The 18,939-nt window shown below is 41.2% G+C and overlaps 1 protein-coding gene across 5 annotated transcripts in view; it reads right to left on the reverse strand.

The window, feature by feature from the left end:
* KCNIP4 (potassium voltage-gated channel interacting protein 4) overlaps nt 1-18,939 on the reverse strand; it is a 511,112-nt gene that overhangs the window by 76,778 nt on the left and 415,395 nt on the right. For all 5 annotated transcript variants that reach the window (XM_075194728.1, XM_075194727.1, XM_075194726.1 and 2 more), the window contains exon 2: nt 506-630. In XM_075194728.1, the coding sequence (XP_075050829.1) occupies nt 506-630 (125 nt within the window). The remainder of the gene's footprint in view (nt 1-505; nt 631-18,939) is intronic.

Below are 18,939 nucleotides of genomic sequence, written 5' to 3' on the forward strand. Positions count from 1 at the left end.
AAATCTGGTATATTCTTCGGAAGAAAACTCCCATTGTTGAATGAAGTGGCATTTCTCTAGCTTGCATCACTGCAAAACCAGAACTTGTGAGATTGGATAGTCTCCTAGGTAACAGAGATGCTCTATAGATGTTGCAGATTGCTGGAATCACTCACAGAGGCAGGACCAGTAATATCAGAGCAAACATAACTGAAATCCTATAATTTTCCTGTATCAGATCCCTTTAGAACTTATCTGTAATGGAGTGATAGGTAATAGTCTACATAACTTAACTTTTAAACAGGAAACATAAGAATGTCAGGATAACATGAACTATATACTTTACCAACAGGCTCCACATATGCAAATGTCAGGTGTGGGGGGTTTATTTGCCCTATAATGTTAATGGGCATAATATTGTATCCTATCGGTAATCATAAATGAGTTTTCTCTCATGCATGGTTAGAGATCCTACTTTGCTTAAGTAAACAGCTCAATAATTAGAATGCAGTAATAAAAAGCTCACGTTCTTGAATCCTCTATAGAGAATCTGGAGCTCCTTCTTTGTAAACTTTGTTTGTGTTTCAAGCAGCTCGAGAGCCTCGGGGCGATGCCGCACTGTGGCCATTTCCAATTCATCTTCAACATTGTCTGAAGAATAATGTAGAATACAAGTTAAAACAAGAACAATCAATGCAAATAGAATTCCAGTCTGAGAACTCAGAGACATAACATTACAAAGAACCGAGCAGTATTAAATCCCACATGGTTTGAAGCTGTAGCCGTCCTTGATTACAACCATTTAGCACTGGTGCTGCCCTTCATTTCTTCAGTGTAACATTGTTCTTGCTATTAATACATGACTTTTTTTAAATACTTTTCGCTTATTACTGTTTGATACATACTACACATTAAATATTTCTAATTCCTGGAGGATGCTTATTAATATACAATGAGCAGTGCAAGGCAAAAATACATCTCTGCACATTCAATTGCAACACCTCTGTGCCGACAACATCCAGGATATTATTGTGCCAGTCTCTTTTGAATATGCAAAGCTCCGACATGGTTATGTAAACTCATACCTAGTTACTGCCCACTGTTGTGCAACTTTGCACTGGTTCACTGTGACATAAACGATCCCAGTGCTATCAGTGTATAGCTCCTCCATGTCTGTGATGGACTGGGAGAGTGGAGCTGGGCTTTGATGATGCTTCCAATGGGAAGGGAAAGAGAGGGCACCACAGCTTTTCCACCACCCCTAGCAGTACCGGAAGTAGCCAATCAGATTCTGTCATTTTACCAGTGAAGCTTAAAAATGTGCTTGTTACTGGTTATTATAGGATACAACATATTTGTACGCATAGAACTCTACTATTTAATAGGCCGCTCTCAGGAAAGTCGTCTAAGGAAACACTAGGGTCCCGTGCTACCTGATGTGCCCAGGCTGCAGCCACAATCCCACGGTCGTGGGCACACACACAAGCAGGTTCATACGCAAGAACATGAGTGTCCGGATGTATGCTCATTTGAGTGCCAGGGCCTGATCAGCCAATAGGCGCTGGAGCCAGGGGTGCGCAGTGTCGCAGAATTATTTTATTTTTTTATTTTTTTTCTAAATGTGGCAGCCAGAGTCATCGGGACCGCTCCTGGTCTAAAAGAGCGGTCCCGACTGTCACTATAGCATGACAAGCAGTCTGACAGCGATCGCTGCTAGCTGCCTGTCAGTGTGGTCGCGTTTCTTACTCTGGTCACATGAGATCAGGACTTCCACATCACACGTGACCAGAGTAAGAAGCGCGCGTGGCCACGCTGCCAGACTGCTTGTCATACACAGCACTGAAGAGAGGACACCACAGCAGATAAGTCCTTTCAAATTTCTCAGGGGGAGGGGCGGCAGATGGGCAGATGAGGTGGTCAAGGGGGAAGGTGAGGTGGCTAAAGGGGGAAGGTGAGCAGGCTGAAGGGGGCAGGTGAGGTAGCTGAAGGGGGCAGGTGAGGTGGCTGGAGGGTCGGGGCGCTACGGCTGAAATAGCCTAGGGTGGCCGGAACCCTTAATCAGGCCCTGTTGTGTGCTGATCCTTGCTGACTGATTCCTGTGTACTGACCCTTGATTTATCTTTTCTTTAGACCTGCGCCACCTGATCTGACCTCTGGCTTGCATTACCATTTTATGAATCTGACCATCTGCACTTTTGCCACCCTCCTCTGCAAATAGCTTATCCCCACTTTCATCATCATCATCATCATCATCAACATTTATTAATATATCGCCAGCAGATTTCGTAGCGATTTACAATTGGGAACAAACAGTAATAAAACAATACTTGGTAATACATACAGACAGAGAGATAAGAGGGCCCTGCTCGCAAGCTCATGGGACATTGGTTTGATACACAAGGGTAAGTGCATAATATTGAATATTTGTCCAGCTAGAATGCAAACGTTGCAAAGTAATTAGTGGGATGTATGCTCAGTCACGCAACTATGTTGGTCAGAGGGATGATCTTGTGTTAGCTGTGTAGAGGGTGGTAATAAGGTAAACTAGGGAGATTTAGAGGGTGCTAGAGGAATATTATAAGCTTGTCTGAAGAGGTGGGTTTTCAGAGAACGCTTGAAGGTTTGAAGAGGAAAGTCTTGTGGTGCGTGGGAGTGAATTCCATAAAATGGGTGCAGTCCGAAAAAAGTCCTGTAACCGGGAATGGGAGGAAGTGATGAGAGTGGAAGAGAGACGCAGGTCTTGTGTAGAACGGAGGTATCTAGTTGGGAGATATTTTGAGACAAGTGAGGAGATGTATGTCGATGCAATTTTGTTGATCACCTTGTATGTTAGTAGAAGAATTTTATATTGGAATCTTTGAGAAATAGGCAACCAATGTAGAGACTGACAGAGTGACTCAGCGGACGAAAAATGATTTGCAAGGAAAATCAATCTAGCTGCTGCGTGCAAAATAGATTGTGGGGGCTCGAGTCTGATTTTGGGAAGACCAGTAAAGAGGGAATTACAATAGTCAATGCGGGAGATGATGAGTGCATGGATTAAAGTTTTTGCGTGAGATATGTACACATTCTGGAAATGTTTTTTAGATGTATGCAGCATGATGTAAATATACAGTTGATGTGGGGAACAAAGGATAGTTGCGAGTCAAGGCAGGGGGAGTACTGGCGCTAAATTGCTGTTTGGAGGCTTCTGGGGTACCTCTTTGGTAAGTTAGCTCTCAATTTAAAAACACATATATGTATGGCCCAAATATATGGGACTCTCACGGTTTAGAGTTAGGACCACCCTATTAGCAAAAGCTCCATGGAGTGGCGGGTGGCTTTAACATATATTTGCAAATGTGTGCAACTAAGACTTATGCATTTTTATTTACAGTAGAAATGGCAGGTCTTTTACTGGCTATAGCAGTGTGCTGGGGGAAGTTTCTCCTTGAAATAGGAACCAAGATCCTGGGCACTGATGGTAGTCGGAAGGTTTGGAGTGGAAGGATTGAGAAGAGATTTAAATGTGTTAAAAAGGCGGTTGGGGTGAGTCTGAGCATAGATGAGAGATTGGAAGTATGCTTGTCCAGAGCAGTCCAGTGGTAGATAGTGGTATATGCGCTGAAATCATTAGAGGTACAAGATTTATGCCACTGATGTTCAGCTTTACGAGAACGTTTTTGTAGATTTCATGTTACTTTAGTGTGCCACTGTTGACAACGAAGTCTACACGGCGTATGAAGAGTCGCTGGAGCCACTTGATCAAGGGCAGGTCGAAAGTAAGCACTTGAACACTTTCAGGTGTTCCTGCATTTGCAAGAGGTGCAAAGGAAGCCGTTCCTTTCCTAACCGCACTCCTCCAATCAATGAGTTTCTTCTAGCCAACCAGTACAGATGGTGAAGGACTTGCATTTCCTTTGGAGAATTAACACATGAGTGTGCAAGCAATACAAGTAGGACATATTTGAATTATTTGAATGCAATCCCAGATTTAGGCTCTATATATTTCCAGCCCTGTCACTACCAGTGCCACTTCTGCTTCATCACTAGCTGAAATGTCCAATCTGAATTATCAGCAGTCCTTTGATTACTTACCCTTGAACCCTAAAGTGCCTCTTTCTGAATACTTCTCTGAGGATCGCATGCAGTTTATAACATCAGTGGGCATGTATTTATTCTCTTTTCAATATCAAGCTGTTCTGTACAATGAGCCATAGTAAGAGTTATTATTTCTATTTTATTATTATTATTATTATTATTATTATCATCATTTATTGATATAGTACCAATCATATTACACAGATAATATGTAATCATTCACAAATTCCATAACACACCCATGAGTACATTTTGACAGAAGTCACCCACACAAACACAAGAACATACAAACTACACAAAGATAGGGCCCTGGTCGGAATCAAACCCAGAACCCTGTGAGGCTGCGATCGGCTCAGACTACTGCAACAACAAACTTGACCAACAGCTGATACTGATACTCTCTTTTCTCTTAAGATCACACTCTAAGATGCCCCAGAAGGATTACCACTGCATAATTCGCCTGAAGATCTCTTCAGCTAGGTCATTGACCAATAGGGGATATATGTATTGGCTAGAGTAGTACTGCTTTGAAGATCTCAATCAGTTCTTAATTCAAATCTGTGAAAACAATTTAGAGATCTGTGGAGCCTTCAATCTCTTATAGGTCCTTCCAAAGGTTTCCCCTCTTGTTCGAGTCCCTGTAACCACTCATATATAACTAATACAATGGATATTGGTCGCATTTATCCTATTCTGACTCAGGAAGAATGATCGATTGGAAGACTAAATATTTGCTTTTACTGTAGTGAGCCAGGGCGTCTGCTTATATCATGCCCCATTTATTCTGCCCACTACTGCTGCCAGAATCTCCCACTTTCTATTTTGCTCCACTCTGAAGGAAACTGAATTTATGCTATATCCATACTGTGTTCTGGAGCATCTGGTTGATCCCTATGGGATGATTCAACGTGGAGTTAATATGTTCTCTCTGTGCGATTGTGAGTTTCTGATGTAGTTTCCTCATCTATCCTTTATAAGCATCAAATCTATTTTGGGAAGGTAATGAACTGTTTAAGAACCCAAAGTCTGCATACAAAAGCAGAACAATTAGAATTTTTCCATATTATCATTACTAAATTTGTCTGGATCCAACAGACTTTAAGAAACTTTGATGTAAGTGACCTGGAACTATTATCTAATATGAATTCCCTAAAAGAATGGTGCTAATTCTAGCAAAAGGGTAATTCATCCAATATTAATTTACACTGATCACAAGAACACCTGGAACACCTAAGGACCAGCAAGGGACACTACTAAAAGCAAGATAAGCAGTATTTTTCTCACAGGTCAATCTAATAATACTTACAGTATTGAAATGAAAAAACTATAATTTCTTGCCTGTTTCAAACAAGATACTGTAAGGATTGTCAATTTACCATTCTACAGCAAAACAATCTACTTTTAACTTAAACAAATTGCTTGCGGAAAATGTGAAATACAACTATTTGGTATTTAAGAATGAGATTTATCTTCAAGGCAAAATTGAAATCCCTGTATCTTTGTGACTTGTGATCTTGATATTTACACATGACCACCCATTCAAAGATTACTCTGGAATCTATAAAACTATCAACTTAATTCATATACTGTTCTAGTGGCTGGGACTGTCACCGGTTACACAAGGTCTTATCACATTGGTGCCCAATGTAAGACCTCTCATATGAAGCCCCTTGGTCTACATCCTTTGCCAGTTCTAGAAAGATCATAGAGTCAGATATTAATAGACTTTATTGTTGAACTTCCTCCCTAATGATTGAATGTTCTTGTACATGTAGTCAGATTCTCAAAACACTTTATTCCACTTAAAATACACCTATTGCTACAGAAACAATTCAAATGTTCATCAAGGAAATTGTAGAGCTTCATGCATTGCCTGATGCGATGACAGACAGAACAGTATAATTTACTTCTATATTCTGCAAATCTCTGTGTAATTATCTACAAAGAAAACATTCTGGGCATGATGCTGAGTTAGATGTACGCCTTTTTAAATTAAATAAATAACAAAAATGTGCCCTGCGCATTCCCACATATATACACACATGCACACACGAGCGCATGTGACACATGACTCGAGCGCATCTGACACTTGACATGAGCGCATGTGACACTTGAGCCTACTTATGACTAGAACTGCAGAACAGGGGAGGGAAGAGGCTGTCTAATGTAGGCTGAGTATAGTAAATGCATGATCACACAAATGTGACTTAGGTAGATTAGTACAGATATACATATATGCTTGACAGGAGTCGTATATTTTGCAAATACTAGGAGGCAGGTGCAATTACATGCTGATGATGATGATGACTGCCATCAGCACTAACCACTTCTGATTATCTGATTGCGAATTCACAAACTATTCTTATGCTTGTGACCTGGTTATGTGTACACGTATGTGGGTGTATGGATGTCAGACGTGAGCCTGGTATGTACCGGTGTGTATACTGCAGGTGCAGAGCTGACCACATCTTGAGACAACCCACCATATGGGCTCTATTTATACAGGTGCCTTTTTTGAGCATTAGCTAAGCCCATCATTCATCCAGCTCAGCATCACGCCCTCTATGTCTACTGTCTTTCCTCTGCAGATGAATATACAGATGGAGCGGCCATCAAACTGTAGAACAATATATATGTTGTTTATCTCATTTGCAGTATGATTGGCTCACTATGTTTCCTCTGGCAGGATTTGCATACGATAATGTAGACTCTTCTTCCAATTAATCATGATTTCCACCATTGTGTCCTTCTAAACATTCCAAAAGAGTCTGTTATCTGGCAGTCCTGGATTATCTTTCCACAATGTACAATTATTATGACAATTCCTCTACTAACCTTCTAACCTATTATCATAAAGAGTGAACAGGAATCTTAGGTAGATAACCTTGACTACAGACATGAAAATCTGAGTAATCCCTGACCAACCTGTGGCTCTCCAGGTGTTGTGAATCTACAACTCCCAGCATGCTTTGCCAGTAGATAGCCAGTCGCTAGCTGACAGGTCATGCTGGGACTTGTAGACCTGAACAGCCACAAGTTGGCCAAGCCTGATCTAAGTAATTGGAAATGTATTGCTGCAATGGCAGCCTATAAAGAACAAATAAAAATAAAATATAGTAAGAAGCTGTAAGCTGTAAGTACTGTAACATTGTATTTTAGCAGAGTGCTTTAGTCACTCAAGTGGAGTGACATAGTTCATATACCATCCTTCGTTTAAGTTTGGAAAGTTATTTGTTTTGTTTTAAAGCCATTGGAAGTTGTGGCTGGATTTGTTCAACCAAAAAAATCACACAGGCATTTGTCATGTTAGGGACAATAATCCTGTCTACATCTATACCTGATACAGATAAATCCCAGAGACTTGTATACAAGTATGATCTGCTCTGTCTGGCAGAAGTGTACAGCCTTATTATGTGTTTGGGACACTATTACCTATGCTGATTTACATACTGCATATTTTTGCTTATACAAAGAATAACATTGTAACAAATGTACAAACATACTACACACTAATAGCTATGAAATGAATAATTTTTTAGGAGCAAGTGCTGCTAATGAGATTCCAAAAGTTAAAATGATAGTTGTTACAAAATATCAATGCTGCCCATTGTTAATAGATGATGTAAATTAACCTGTCCTAGAACAGGACTTATATATATGTGGCCTATTACACCATAATAAAGGGTTTTCATCACGTATTACATTTTCGCTTGTACTTATGCCTCATAAATGTCAGTGTTTAATCAGTCTGCATCAAGATATTACAAGTGATAGGATAATGTCTTTACCCAGCTGCTTAGTCCAGGATATCTGTGCATTGTACTTGCTGTGAGCATGTGAATACATTACTTTGGAATACTAAGCACGGTGGCTTAGTGGTTAGCACTTCTGCCTCTCAGCACTGGGGTCATGAGTTCAATTCCCGACCATGGCCTTATCTGTGTGAAGTTTGTATGTTCTCTCCGTGCTTACGTGGGTTTCCTCTGGGTGCTCCGGTTTCCTCCCACACTCCAAAAACATACTAGTAGGTAAATTGACCCTAGTCTCTGTCTGTCTGTGTGTGTGTTAAGGAATTTAGACTGTAAGCTCCATTGGGGCAGGGACTGATGTGAATGAGTTCTCTGTACAGCGCTGTGGAATTAGTGGCGCTATATAAATAAATGGTGATGATGATGATACTTAGGAAGTTTCTTACAGTCATGTAGTTTCCATGTGGAGGTTTGTGATACCTCTTCAGGGGCAAACACAGGATTTCTAGATGGGGGTTTCCAAATGATTGCATGGCAAAGGCTAATTAATAAGTATCACTGCAGTATTTGTACTGCCACAATACCTGTTCTGTTATTGCCATCTCAGGATGGCAATAACAGAGTAATATCATTAAAAGATAATGTTTTATTCTTTGAATAAAGATTTTTATTTTAATCAGTGAAGCTTTTGAAATATTTTATATGTTTTTTATACATGTAAACATGTATATCTGCAAGGATAGCTCGGTCAAGCCGTAAGTTTCCAATCCGGGCCAGTATCACAGAGAAAGCAATATTTCTTGTGGTGATAAGATGGGTTGGGTAGGAAATGCCAACAATGAACATGTTGACATTCAGAATGTCGGCGTGCTCATTAGCTCATTAGACCAGTGCCGTCAGTTTTGCCAGTTTACATCTAGCCCTTTATTGTCAACATTGCGACTGTCGTGTTCACAACCTGTCCACATTCTAACCCTTTATACCAAATGAACATGTCGACATTCTAAATGTCAACATTATGATATCAACAGTCTGATTAGGAGTTAGTGATTCGAGCACAAGGGGGTGTTTCTGGGCACCTGGACCCCCACTCCCCTAACTGCGTACCTGCTTTTAAGCCAAAGGTGCTCTAATCCAGTCCTCGAGTGCTACCAACACTTCATGCCTTCAGAATTTCTTTAATCCTGCACAGCAATTATACCACCTGTTTCTACAGGCAGAAGCCCTGAAAACATGACGTGTTGGTAGCTCTTGAGGACTGGAGATGAGCAAATCTGTCTTAAGCTAGATAGCAATTGAGTTCAAAATAACACATATTTATTGTTAGCCTAATGAATTGCAATGAGTAACTATCAGATATTACAAAACTGACAGTAACAATTTCCCAATTACTAAAATAGTATATATATATATATATATATATATATATATATATATATATATAATAGGATAGGCTGAGCAGGTAGTACAGTCACAGGTCTAAACAGTGGAATAAGCTGAACAGGTAATGCTGTGAAGCGATGAACTGCGGAGAGGAAAAGCACTGAGATCCACACAGGTGTTATCACTCTAGAACAGGACCGATGCTGCAGCCGATGAGCGAACGGTCTAACTTGTGAAGACAGGAATAACGGTAAGTATGAGCACGGACGGCAGTCAGAGGAGATGCTTCCTATCAGGTAGGAGCCCTGATTAACTGACACCTATAGAAAGGAGGAGGACCCTCATAACAGAAACTGGCTGGTGATCCTTCTATCACTGCAGAGCAAAGGTTTTAAAAGGTTCCCGGGGTTACGCATGTGCAGAATGCTTGGCAAGATGGCGTCAGAGAATAGAGGAATGCCAGGCTGTACAACTGATAGGAGTAACCACAGGAAACCCATGTATACAAGGCTCAGAATGGGTCTAAACCGGTGAGATGGATGATAGCGATGTGCGTATGGAACTGTTAGCGAAAACACTCCACGATAATGTCCGGACTGAAATCTTCACATATTTTTGCTCACACCTCATTCAGATGCTAGCAAAAATAAGCAAAGGTTTTGGTACTGTATTAACCGGAAATGCACGCAGCCAGGCCTCATGGTGATGCCCGATGGTACTTTACGGCACTTCGTGGAGGATTTAATCTGCCTCCTAGTGTCATAGAGAAATGTAAAATTTTCCTGTTTCAAATTGTAATTTAATAGTTGCCCATATATGGATTGATCCATCTCAAATCAAGCGCTGAGTAACCAGACCGATGTCCATACTGGTCACACACAAACCGCCGAACAATGAACAATCATATTGCAGTTATCATTCAGCTGCATAGTCCATCAGTCCCATTACAAATCTGATAGTTCTTGATCAAACATTGATCGGGACTGGAGGATTTTTTTTAGGGCCAAACATGCAGCAGGTTGCAGACAATTAAGTCTAAAATGGCCTAATTGCCCATGAGTCTGTATTGGCACTAGTCATCCCCCTTTAAATTCTTATCATGTAAAATAAACATTTATTTCTATACAGGAACTGTATTTTAAAGGTGTTGACAGCTTTTGGACAACCTCTCCTTAAATAAATGCTCCTTCTCCGGACCCCACCTCCGTTATCTAAAGCATGAAGCTGGCTAGTGCTGAATCATGCTTATATCCATGCAGTGATGTTGCAGAAGTAATTAGCATATTACAGTCTTAGTGTTCTATTGCAGAGCTCTGGAAACAAAGTGACTATTTGCTATATATGGGGGGCATATTTAATTAAACAACTGTTAAACTGCATTTTCCTTTTTCAGCATTAATATGCATAGATTTAGTGTTTAAAATTCTGCAAGTTTTGCACGGAGAGATGCTTCATAATAATGTAAAACAATACAGTACATTTCATTGCAGGATGCAGGCAAGTTAAGCATTAGTTAGGCATTCTGTATACCACTGTCCAACAGCCTTTGTACATATTGTATGGGGTAGCAGCCTTGTTGGAAATATTCAGTGTTTGATGAACCAGGTGGTGTTTACATGTCAGCAGATAGATGTGACATTTTGTAACAGGGAAGAAGTCATACATTCTATGGCTGCAGCTCATTAATTTGAGTGTTATGCCATGAGAATAAATGACCCTAAAAACCTTTTGTTCTGCTAGTTGTTTGTGGCTTGTTCCAGTATCCGTCCTGCAGTATATTTCTGATTTATATGTACATACTTTGTGGAGATGACACAATTAAACCTGCCATATGTTATATTTCAACCATTCCACTTCCAACCATTCCACATATTCCAAAATATGTTCCCTTTTTCAAATAAAGTTTGTGTAACTCTTATTTCTCTACCTCTACTGGTCCCTACAATTCTCTGCCTAGTATATATTTGTATATTCGTCTGTGTTTTATGGTCATCTGAAACTTCTAAAAGGAAATATGCAATTGTTTATTCAAATAAATGACATTATGAACTGTCATAATCATAATTATCATCATAATTTATATATATATATATATATATATATATATATATATATATATATATATATATAGCAATGAACCTACCATTATATTTTTGGTTTGTGTGATGAAACTGAAGCTCCCGGAGAAATCCCACTCTCTAATTCTTATTTTATTGTTATTTTCATAGAAGTTGGGCCTTTTTCGATGGTTTCAGTGCTCTGATTGGCTACAGGTTGGTTTGGCATGTCCTAATACTTTGATTGGATATAGATTGGTGCAAAACAGTGAACATTCTAATGCTTTGATTGACAACACATTGATTTGAAAGTTGCTTGCCTCAAATTTGCTTACACATGGATGCTGGTGGGGGAAAAAAACTCAGTTTTGCTCCTATTCACGGCATACTGGCTGGCTTTTTGGTTCAAGCACAGGGGACCAGACGTGTTTTGTGTCATCGTGCTCAAGGCTGCAACTTGTGTCATTGCTGGGAGCAGGGGCCATGACGGTGTCATTTGCTGCAAATCACGTCATCTCTGTCCTGTCCTGCCCACTTTGCAACAAGATCGTGAGTCTCCTGGACATTCTGGGAGAATAATCAAGAACGCTCCGTGGAAATCTTTAGTAAAAGGCGAACGAATTGTGGGATGTGAAAAGAAACCAGAGCAAAAAAGCTAATACATTTCACCACATTTGAAATGCTCGTAGGCTGAAATCTGATATGAAGTCAGCATATATTACTCGTTCATCATATGCAGCTATATTTTCAATTACAGCATGAGCACATTCATATCAACCCTAAACAAATCAAATTATTTGGAAGGTGCACAGTGGTTATCATTGCTGCTTCACAATGCTGGGGTCATGGATTTGATTCCCAACAAGGCCTTATCTGTGTGGAGTTTTCATGTCCTTCCCATGTTCCCAGGGGCTGCCTCAGGGATCTTCTGGCTCCCTCCCACACCCCAAAGACGTACTCGTAGGTTGCATAATGAAATGAACCCTAGTGTGGGTCCTCCTGGTAGGGAATATAAAGTCCACTGGGGCAGGGACTGGTGTGAATAATAAATACTCTCTGTAAAGTGTGATACCGGAGTTAAACAGGAGGAAACAGGAAAAGAACATTCTGCCTATTATCACAGCTACACAAGGACAACAGTCAGTGTTCACCTGAAAAACCATATTCTACTCCTGATGTTTCCATCTCTCCCTGGCTATAAGCTTCACGCAACATGAGGACTGTTTTGGACTATGCTCTTATTTTCTACTCAGCTCATGAACGTTTGTTATATCTGTCAGTTTATTTCCGCTGCAAAATCCCCTCTGTTTAATCAGCCTGCTGTACTACTTGCTCAGCCACTCCTTACCCATGCTACAGCTATTTCAGTCCCCTATCCCATCATTGTACTTTCAATTCTACTTAAGGCTTTGTCTGCCATCACAAGTAGGAAGAACTGATACTGACTTTGATCCACTCTACTCTCTCATGACTCTGCAAGAACTCAGCTACTCCATCACCTGCTCTTTATTACTCTCCATTCAACACTTCCACCCACTCTGCCACATGACTCCCCACATCATTCCTCTATAGTATCCAGACATCCAGGAATATACTACATTTGCTGCAGCCTAGCTCTGCACTACTTCCCCGATTACAAAGGACATTGCAATTATGTAATTCCTTTTATTCCCTAATTTTTTGCTATTTTCCCAATGCTTGCCAAAATATTTTTCTTTCTCTATTTTCATGGCATTATCTTTAGGACTTAAAATGCAGAGCTACAAGGGGTTAATTGTGCTCCTGAAAACTTGTGCCCAGGAGTGATTGACAGGAAGGAGAAGAGAGAGAGAGAGAGCAGCATGGTAGAAGGAACAACGGGGAGGATGTGCAGCCGAGCAGAGAGAAGATAAGCTGGTGCCAGAACTGTGACATTGCCAGCAAAGCGGACGGAGAACAGCTGGGGACACGCAGCGGGGCGCCAAAGACAGTCTCCATTAACTGCAGAACCGTCTCAAGGTAAAACCCTAGCCTGCAGTGTACTGCACACACCCCAGTGTCAGAGGGAAGAGTGATGAGAGAATCTATCCAAAACTGACATTGCATTCTTGTACAAGGAAGGATTGTGAGAGTTTTTCCCCCAGAACATACCTTTACACAGGCTGCAGGGAACAATTAAGAGGGCCACAAAACCCAGAACAGGCCGCCCCAGCAGCAACACCAAATGTGCCCATAATGCTACCGTACTATTTCGGGGCCCCATGGCTCCCGAAGTACAGCGGAGACGACGACAAGCTACAGAAGACTTCATTCACAGAATTCGAGAACAAACTGGAATCCATGTTCCGGCTATACCCGTTGAATGAACAGCAGAAAGTGGAGATCGTAATAGGGCAACTCACAGGGTCGGCGCTCAGAGAAGTAATCTCATGGCGGAGGGACGACAAGAAAGAAGCGGCACAAGTTTTAAAAAAAAATTCCACAACGTTTGAGACAAGAACTCTTCCGGAGCTGAAGATGAAACTATATGCTTGCAAGCAACAACTGAACGAGACACTGCGGGACTATGCCCTGAGCCTACAAGAGATGCTAAGAGCCATTCAGGCAGTGGACAAAGAGGAAGTACGAAACGCGGACGAAGCCCTGACCGTACAGTTCGTAGAAGGAGTCGCCCAAGAAAGCGTTAAGATTCAGCTACGACTGATGAAGGCACAGATGCCAGGCAAAACCTTCCGAGAGTTTAAAGAGACCGCCATCGCCATTGTCGGTAACCAACGGAGAAGGGAGGAAAAATACCCAGAATTGGTGGGCTTCAGAGAAAGCGCAAGCTCGAGGGGAGCCATGGCAAGCAGCACAGAAAAATCAACACGGGCCCAAGAATCGGTAATACAGAGCGGTCAGTATCCCACCGAAGACCCAATACAAACGCTCAAAAAGCACATGGAGGAGCTGGCCGTCGGAATGGTAGAAATCCAGCGAGAGATGCGCCAAATTGCGAGGCCACTGGCACCCACCTACGGGGAACCAGAGTGGAGGCCTGAATGACAAAGACCAGTCCAAGGCAGGTGGGAACCACCTCGCGAGTATGTACAGCGATCGCCCAATCAATTCGATGGTCAGGGGCACCCGATATGCCGCCGGTGCCATGAGGTAGGACAGATAGATTGAAACTGCGACAAAGACGAACATTTAAACTCAGACACATTATTTTGTTATTACTATTGAGCTGAAGGGGTCAGTGGCGCGGTGTCTTACCAAAACTATCCTTACCGCATTCTCAATAAACCCAAGTTGTTTGACCAATCCTTGTCCCTTTCATTGAAGTATTTATCTCCTGACCACCGGATATCCGAACAGAAAAGAACCTGACTCATGTCTGGAGGACAAGGTAAGGGAAGGATTCCCATCAGTACTCGACCACCGCATATATCATTCCTCACCCAAACTCTCTCACAAATTACCACCCCATCTCTCTGCTCCCGTGCCCCTCCAAGCTTCTCAAGAGAATTGCCTACACTCGCCTCACACACTTTCTTACAGCAAACAACCTATTGGATCCTCTTTAGTCAGGCTTTGGCTCTCAACACTCCACAGAGACTCCGCTGACCAAGGTTGTCAATGATTTGATCACAGCAAAAAGTAAAAACCATTACTCTCTTCTAATTCTCCTAGATCTCTCTGCTGCATTTGACACTGTCGACCACACTCTCCTCATACAAACGCTACAATCCCTAAGTCTTGAAGGCACTGTCTATCCTGGATCTCATCCTACCTATCTAATCGTTCTTTCAGTGTTAATTTCTCTGGATCCACCTCTGCTCCGCTTCCTTTATCAGTTGTAGTACCACAAGGCTCAGTCCTAGGTCCTCTGCTATTCTCTATCTACACCACTTCTCTTGGAAAACTAATAAGCTCCTTTGGATTTCAGTATCATCTCTATGCGGATGATACACAAATCTATCTATCCTCTCCTGATCTTATACCATCTGTGTTGTCTCGCGTTACTGACTGTCTTTCTGTAATTTCATCTTGGATGTCTTCTCACCCAAAAACAGAAGCTTCCTGCCTGACATTTCTATTTCTGTTGATAACATGACCATAAATCCCACCACGCAAGTTCGCTGCCTAGGTGTTATCTTTGACTCACAACTATCATTTATTCCCCACATCAACTCCATATCTAAATCATGTTACATACATCTAAAGAACATTTCCAGAATACGCACATATATCACAAATGACACAGCAAAAAACGTAATTCATGCTCTCATCATTTCCTGCAGACTATTGCAATTCCCTCCTTACTGGTCTTCCCAAAGTCAGACTTGAAGCCCTACAATCTATTTTGCACGCAGCGGCTAGATTGATTTTCCTTGCAAACCAATCTTCCTCTGCTGAGCCACTCTGTCAGTCTCTATATTGGTTGCCTGTATTTCAACGAATCCAATATAAAAATTTTCTACTAACATACACGGCCGTCAACAAAATTGCACCGACATACATTTCCTCACTTATCTCAAAATATCTCCCAACTCGACACCTCTGTTTTGCACAAGATCTACATCTCTCTTCCACTTTCATCACATCCTCCCACTCCTGGTTACAGGACTTTTTTCGGGCTGCACACACTTTGTGGAATTCCCTCCCTCGCATAGTAAGACTTTCCTCTAGTCTTCAAACCTTCAAGCGTTCTCTGAAAACCCACCTTTTCAGACAAGCTTATGATATTCCTCAACCACCATCTTAATCTCCCTAGGTTACCCTATTACCACCCTCTACACAGCTAACACCAGACAACAACCCTCTGACCAACATGATCACACACAGCCCACTCAATACTTTTATCTTTGCATTCTAGCTGGTCCAGTGTGCAATATGATGTAGCACATGCCCTTGTGTTTCAAACTCCCATTGTCCCATAGATTTTAAGCTTACGAGCAGGGTACTCTTACCTTTCTGCCTGTATGTATTACCCAGTATTGTTTTATTAATGTTTGTTCCCAATTGTAAAGCGCTACGGAGTTTGCTGGCGCTATATAAATAAATGATGATGATGATGACGATGATGAAAGTGTTGCATACTATGTAGGCGCTATTTAAATAACAGTTAACAATAAGGATGAATGTTGTGAAAATCTATTACGATTATAAAATGTACACACATTCTTGCCGGCAAGACACTTCTTTGGCTCTATCATCATCATCATCATCATTTATTTATATAGCGCCACTGACTCCGCAGCGCTGTACAGAGAACTCATTCACATCTGTCCCTGCCCCATTGGAGCTTACAGTCTAAATTCCCTAATATAGACACACACTCACACACATAGAGAGGGAGACAGACAGACAGGTAGAGACTAGGGTCAATTTTGATAGCAACCAATTAACCTACTAGTATGTTTTTGGAGTGTGGGAGGAAACCGGAGCACCCGGAGGAAACCCACGCAATCACAGGGAGAACATACAAACTCCGCACAGATAAGGCCATGGTCGGGAATTGAACTCATGACCCTAGCGCTGTGAGGCAGAAGTGCTACCACTTCGCCACTGTGCTGCCCTCTATGGTTTTTAGGTATTTCTCATCATATTTTCTTACTGGAAACTGCAAGTTGATATTTTTCTCATTTTAAGAAACCTCTTTTCTTTGGCCAAAAAGTAATAATAAAATACGGTAAATAATACTTGTAATAGCTTATCCTTAATTCAAATCCTGGATCACGGACACTAACGTCCCTAGGTCCTTAGAGCCAAAAGTTTGCTTCAGTTGTGGAAAGCAGATAAGTTGAAAATAAAATATTTATCACGGTTCCCTCTATATGCTATAGTAGAAGTTAATACATTAGGGGGCAGATCCAATTCTACAGAGCAACACAGGGAATCAAATCTGCCTCTATGTTATATGTTATATTACACACTGTTTAAAAAATTGCGATTTTATCTACTTTTACTTTACTTTAGCAAAAAAGCTCTCTTTTAAAAAGACACATTTATATTGCATATGATGCATATGATATTAAATGAGAACTTGCTTGGAATTTCTGGAGAAGTCTTTTTGTCAGCCAAGCAGGGCAAGAGTTTCAGTAACCGTTCCGTAATGCTGCCTTTAGTACGGTTCTCAGCGTAGAAGGAACCTACAGGATACATCAGATGGTTTGTAATAGAACAATGACATGCCTCATGCTTGTCCTCTTACTGGGGCTTATGCAGAGTTGTTGGTAAAATGGATGTAAAATACTCTAAATAAAAAAAGAAAAGGAGTGCAGAAAAATAGCGTAATTCCACCCACATGCAGATCTCCAGATGCGTCCGGCTCTGAGTCAGCGGCATATGCGCCTGGATCACAACAAATCATCATCATCAGCGCGTTTCTGCAGGTCTGCATGAGCCTTATTTGCATAAACATGCCTTTACTGTACGCGTCATATGTTAGAATGTCCCTTCCCTCCCCGGTCCCATCTTTCCATGCGCAGACAGGCACAAGTGCCAATCATGCAAGCCTGCATAGGTGCATAGGCATGCGCCTGCTATCTAGGCATGCACAAAGCGATATCATGCAAGTTACGCTACGATTTCATGCAAGTGCCTCACTGTGCATCAGCACCACTCTGTCTATCTCTACTAGTGCAATAATGAGAAAGGTGGACACAATGAACAGATAACTCCCAAAGAGTTGCTTTTAAACGTTTCTGAAATTGATAGTTGTGCTCTCTAATGTTTTACGATCTTAAAATCACAGGTTATAGACCACTATTCAATATTGTTATGGTAGTGTCAGGTGACAATTTTTCAGCTGTCTTTATTTACTTACTGCTTAATGCCTAATCCTAAAAACACCCATCTGACACTACCATTGTCTGCAAGGTGGGAGGTGTCACTATTGCTGTTTCTCTCTATATAAGTGTCAGCAGATCCCCATGTAGTTTACAGCACACTTGCCAATTTTAGGCATCTCCACTCAGGGTGATTCTGGAGGGGAGGTGAGCTGCTAGTGCAGAGGTGGCGGGGGGGGGGGGGGGGGGGCTGGAGGGAGGAAGGGGGGCCTGGTGCCGTCAATCTGGACATTTTGAGATGTGCAAGTGTGGAATTCAGTTAGCACGTCTTTGCTAAGTTATAGCATTCTTCCAATTTAGAAACAAATTCTTAACTAAGAATTATTAATATTATTTTGTTAAAGTACTTAATCGTAATCTAAATTTTAATAAAAAAAATAACATCAATGTAATTATCAGCTCCATGTCGGGGTTATCGTGACAGGTATTACATAATTCAACAACGGTCATACCTCCTGGCCCCCATAAGTGCTGCTATTCATTACTTTATACTGATAATTGCTTAAAACCTGTCTTCATTCAGGTCAACAGTTCCCACCTGTGTTCATGACCTACTTTGAGGGGCTGATCCAATGGAATATGAAGCAGTTATTTACACTTATCTAATAGTGTTGCCTGTTACATGAATCATAAATCAATCAGTTACATCAATCATGAATCAATCAGTTACATCAATCAATCAGTTACATGAATCATGATTCAATCAGTTACATGAATCATGAATCAATCAGTTACATGAATCATGAATCAATCAGTTACATGAATCAATCAGTTACATGAATCATGAATCAATCAGTTACATGAATCAATCAGTTACATGAATCATGAATCAATCAGTTACATGATTCAATCAGTTACATGAATCATGAATCAATCAGT

This window comes from Mixophyes fleayi, chromosome 1, assembly GCF_038048845.1.
Source record: "Mixophyes fleayi isolate aMixFle1 chromosome 1, aMixFle1.hap1, whole genome shotgun sequence".
Classification (NCBI taxonomy): Eukaryota; Metazoa; Chordata; class Amphibia; order Anura; family Limnodynastidae; genus Mixophyes; species Mixophyes fleayi.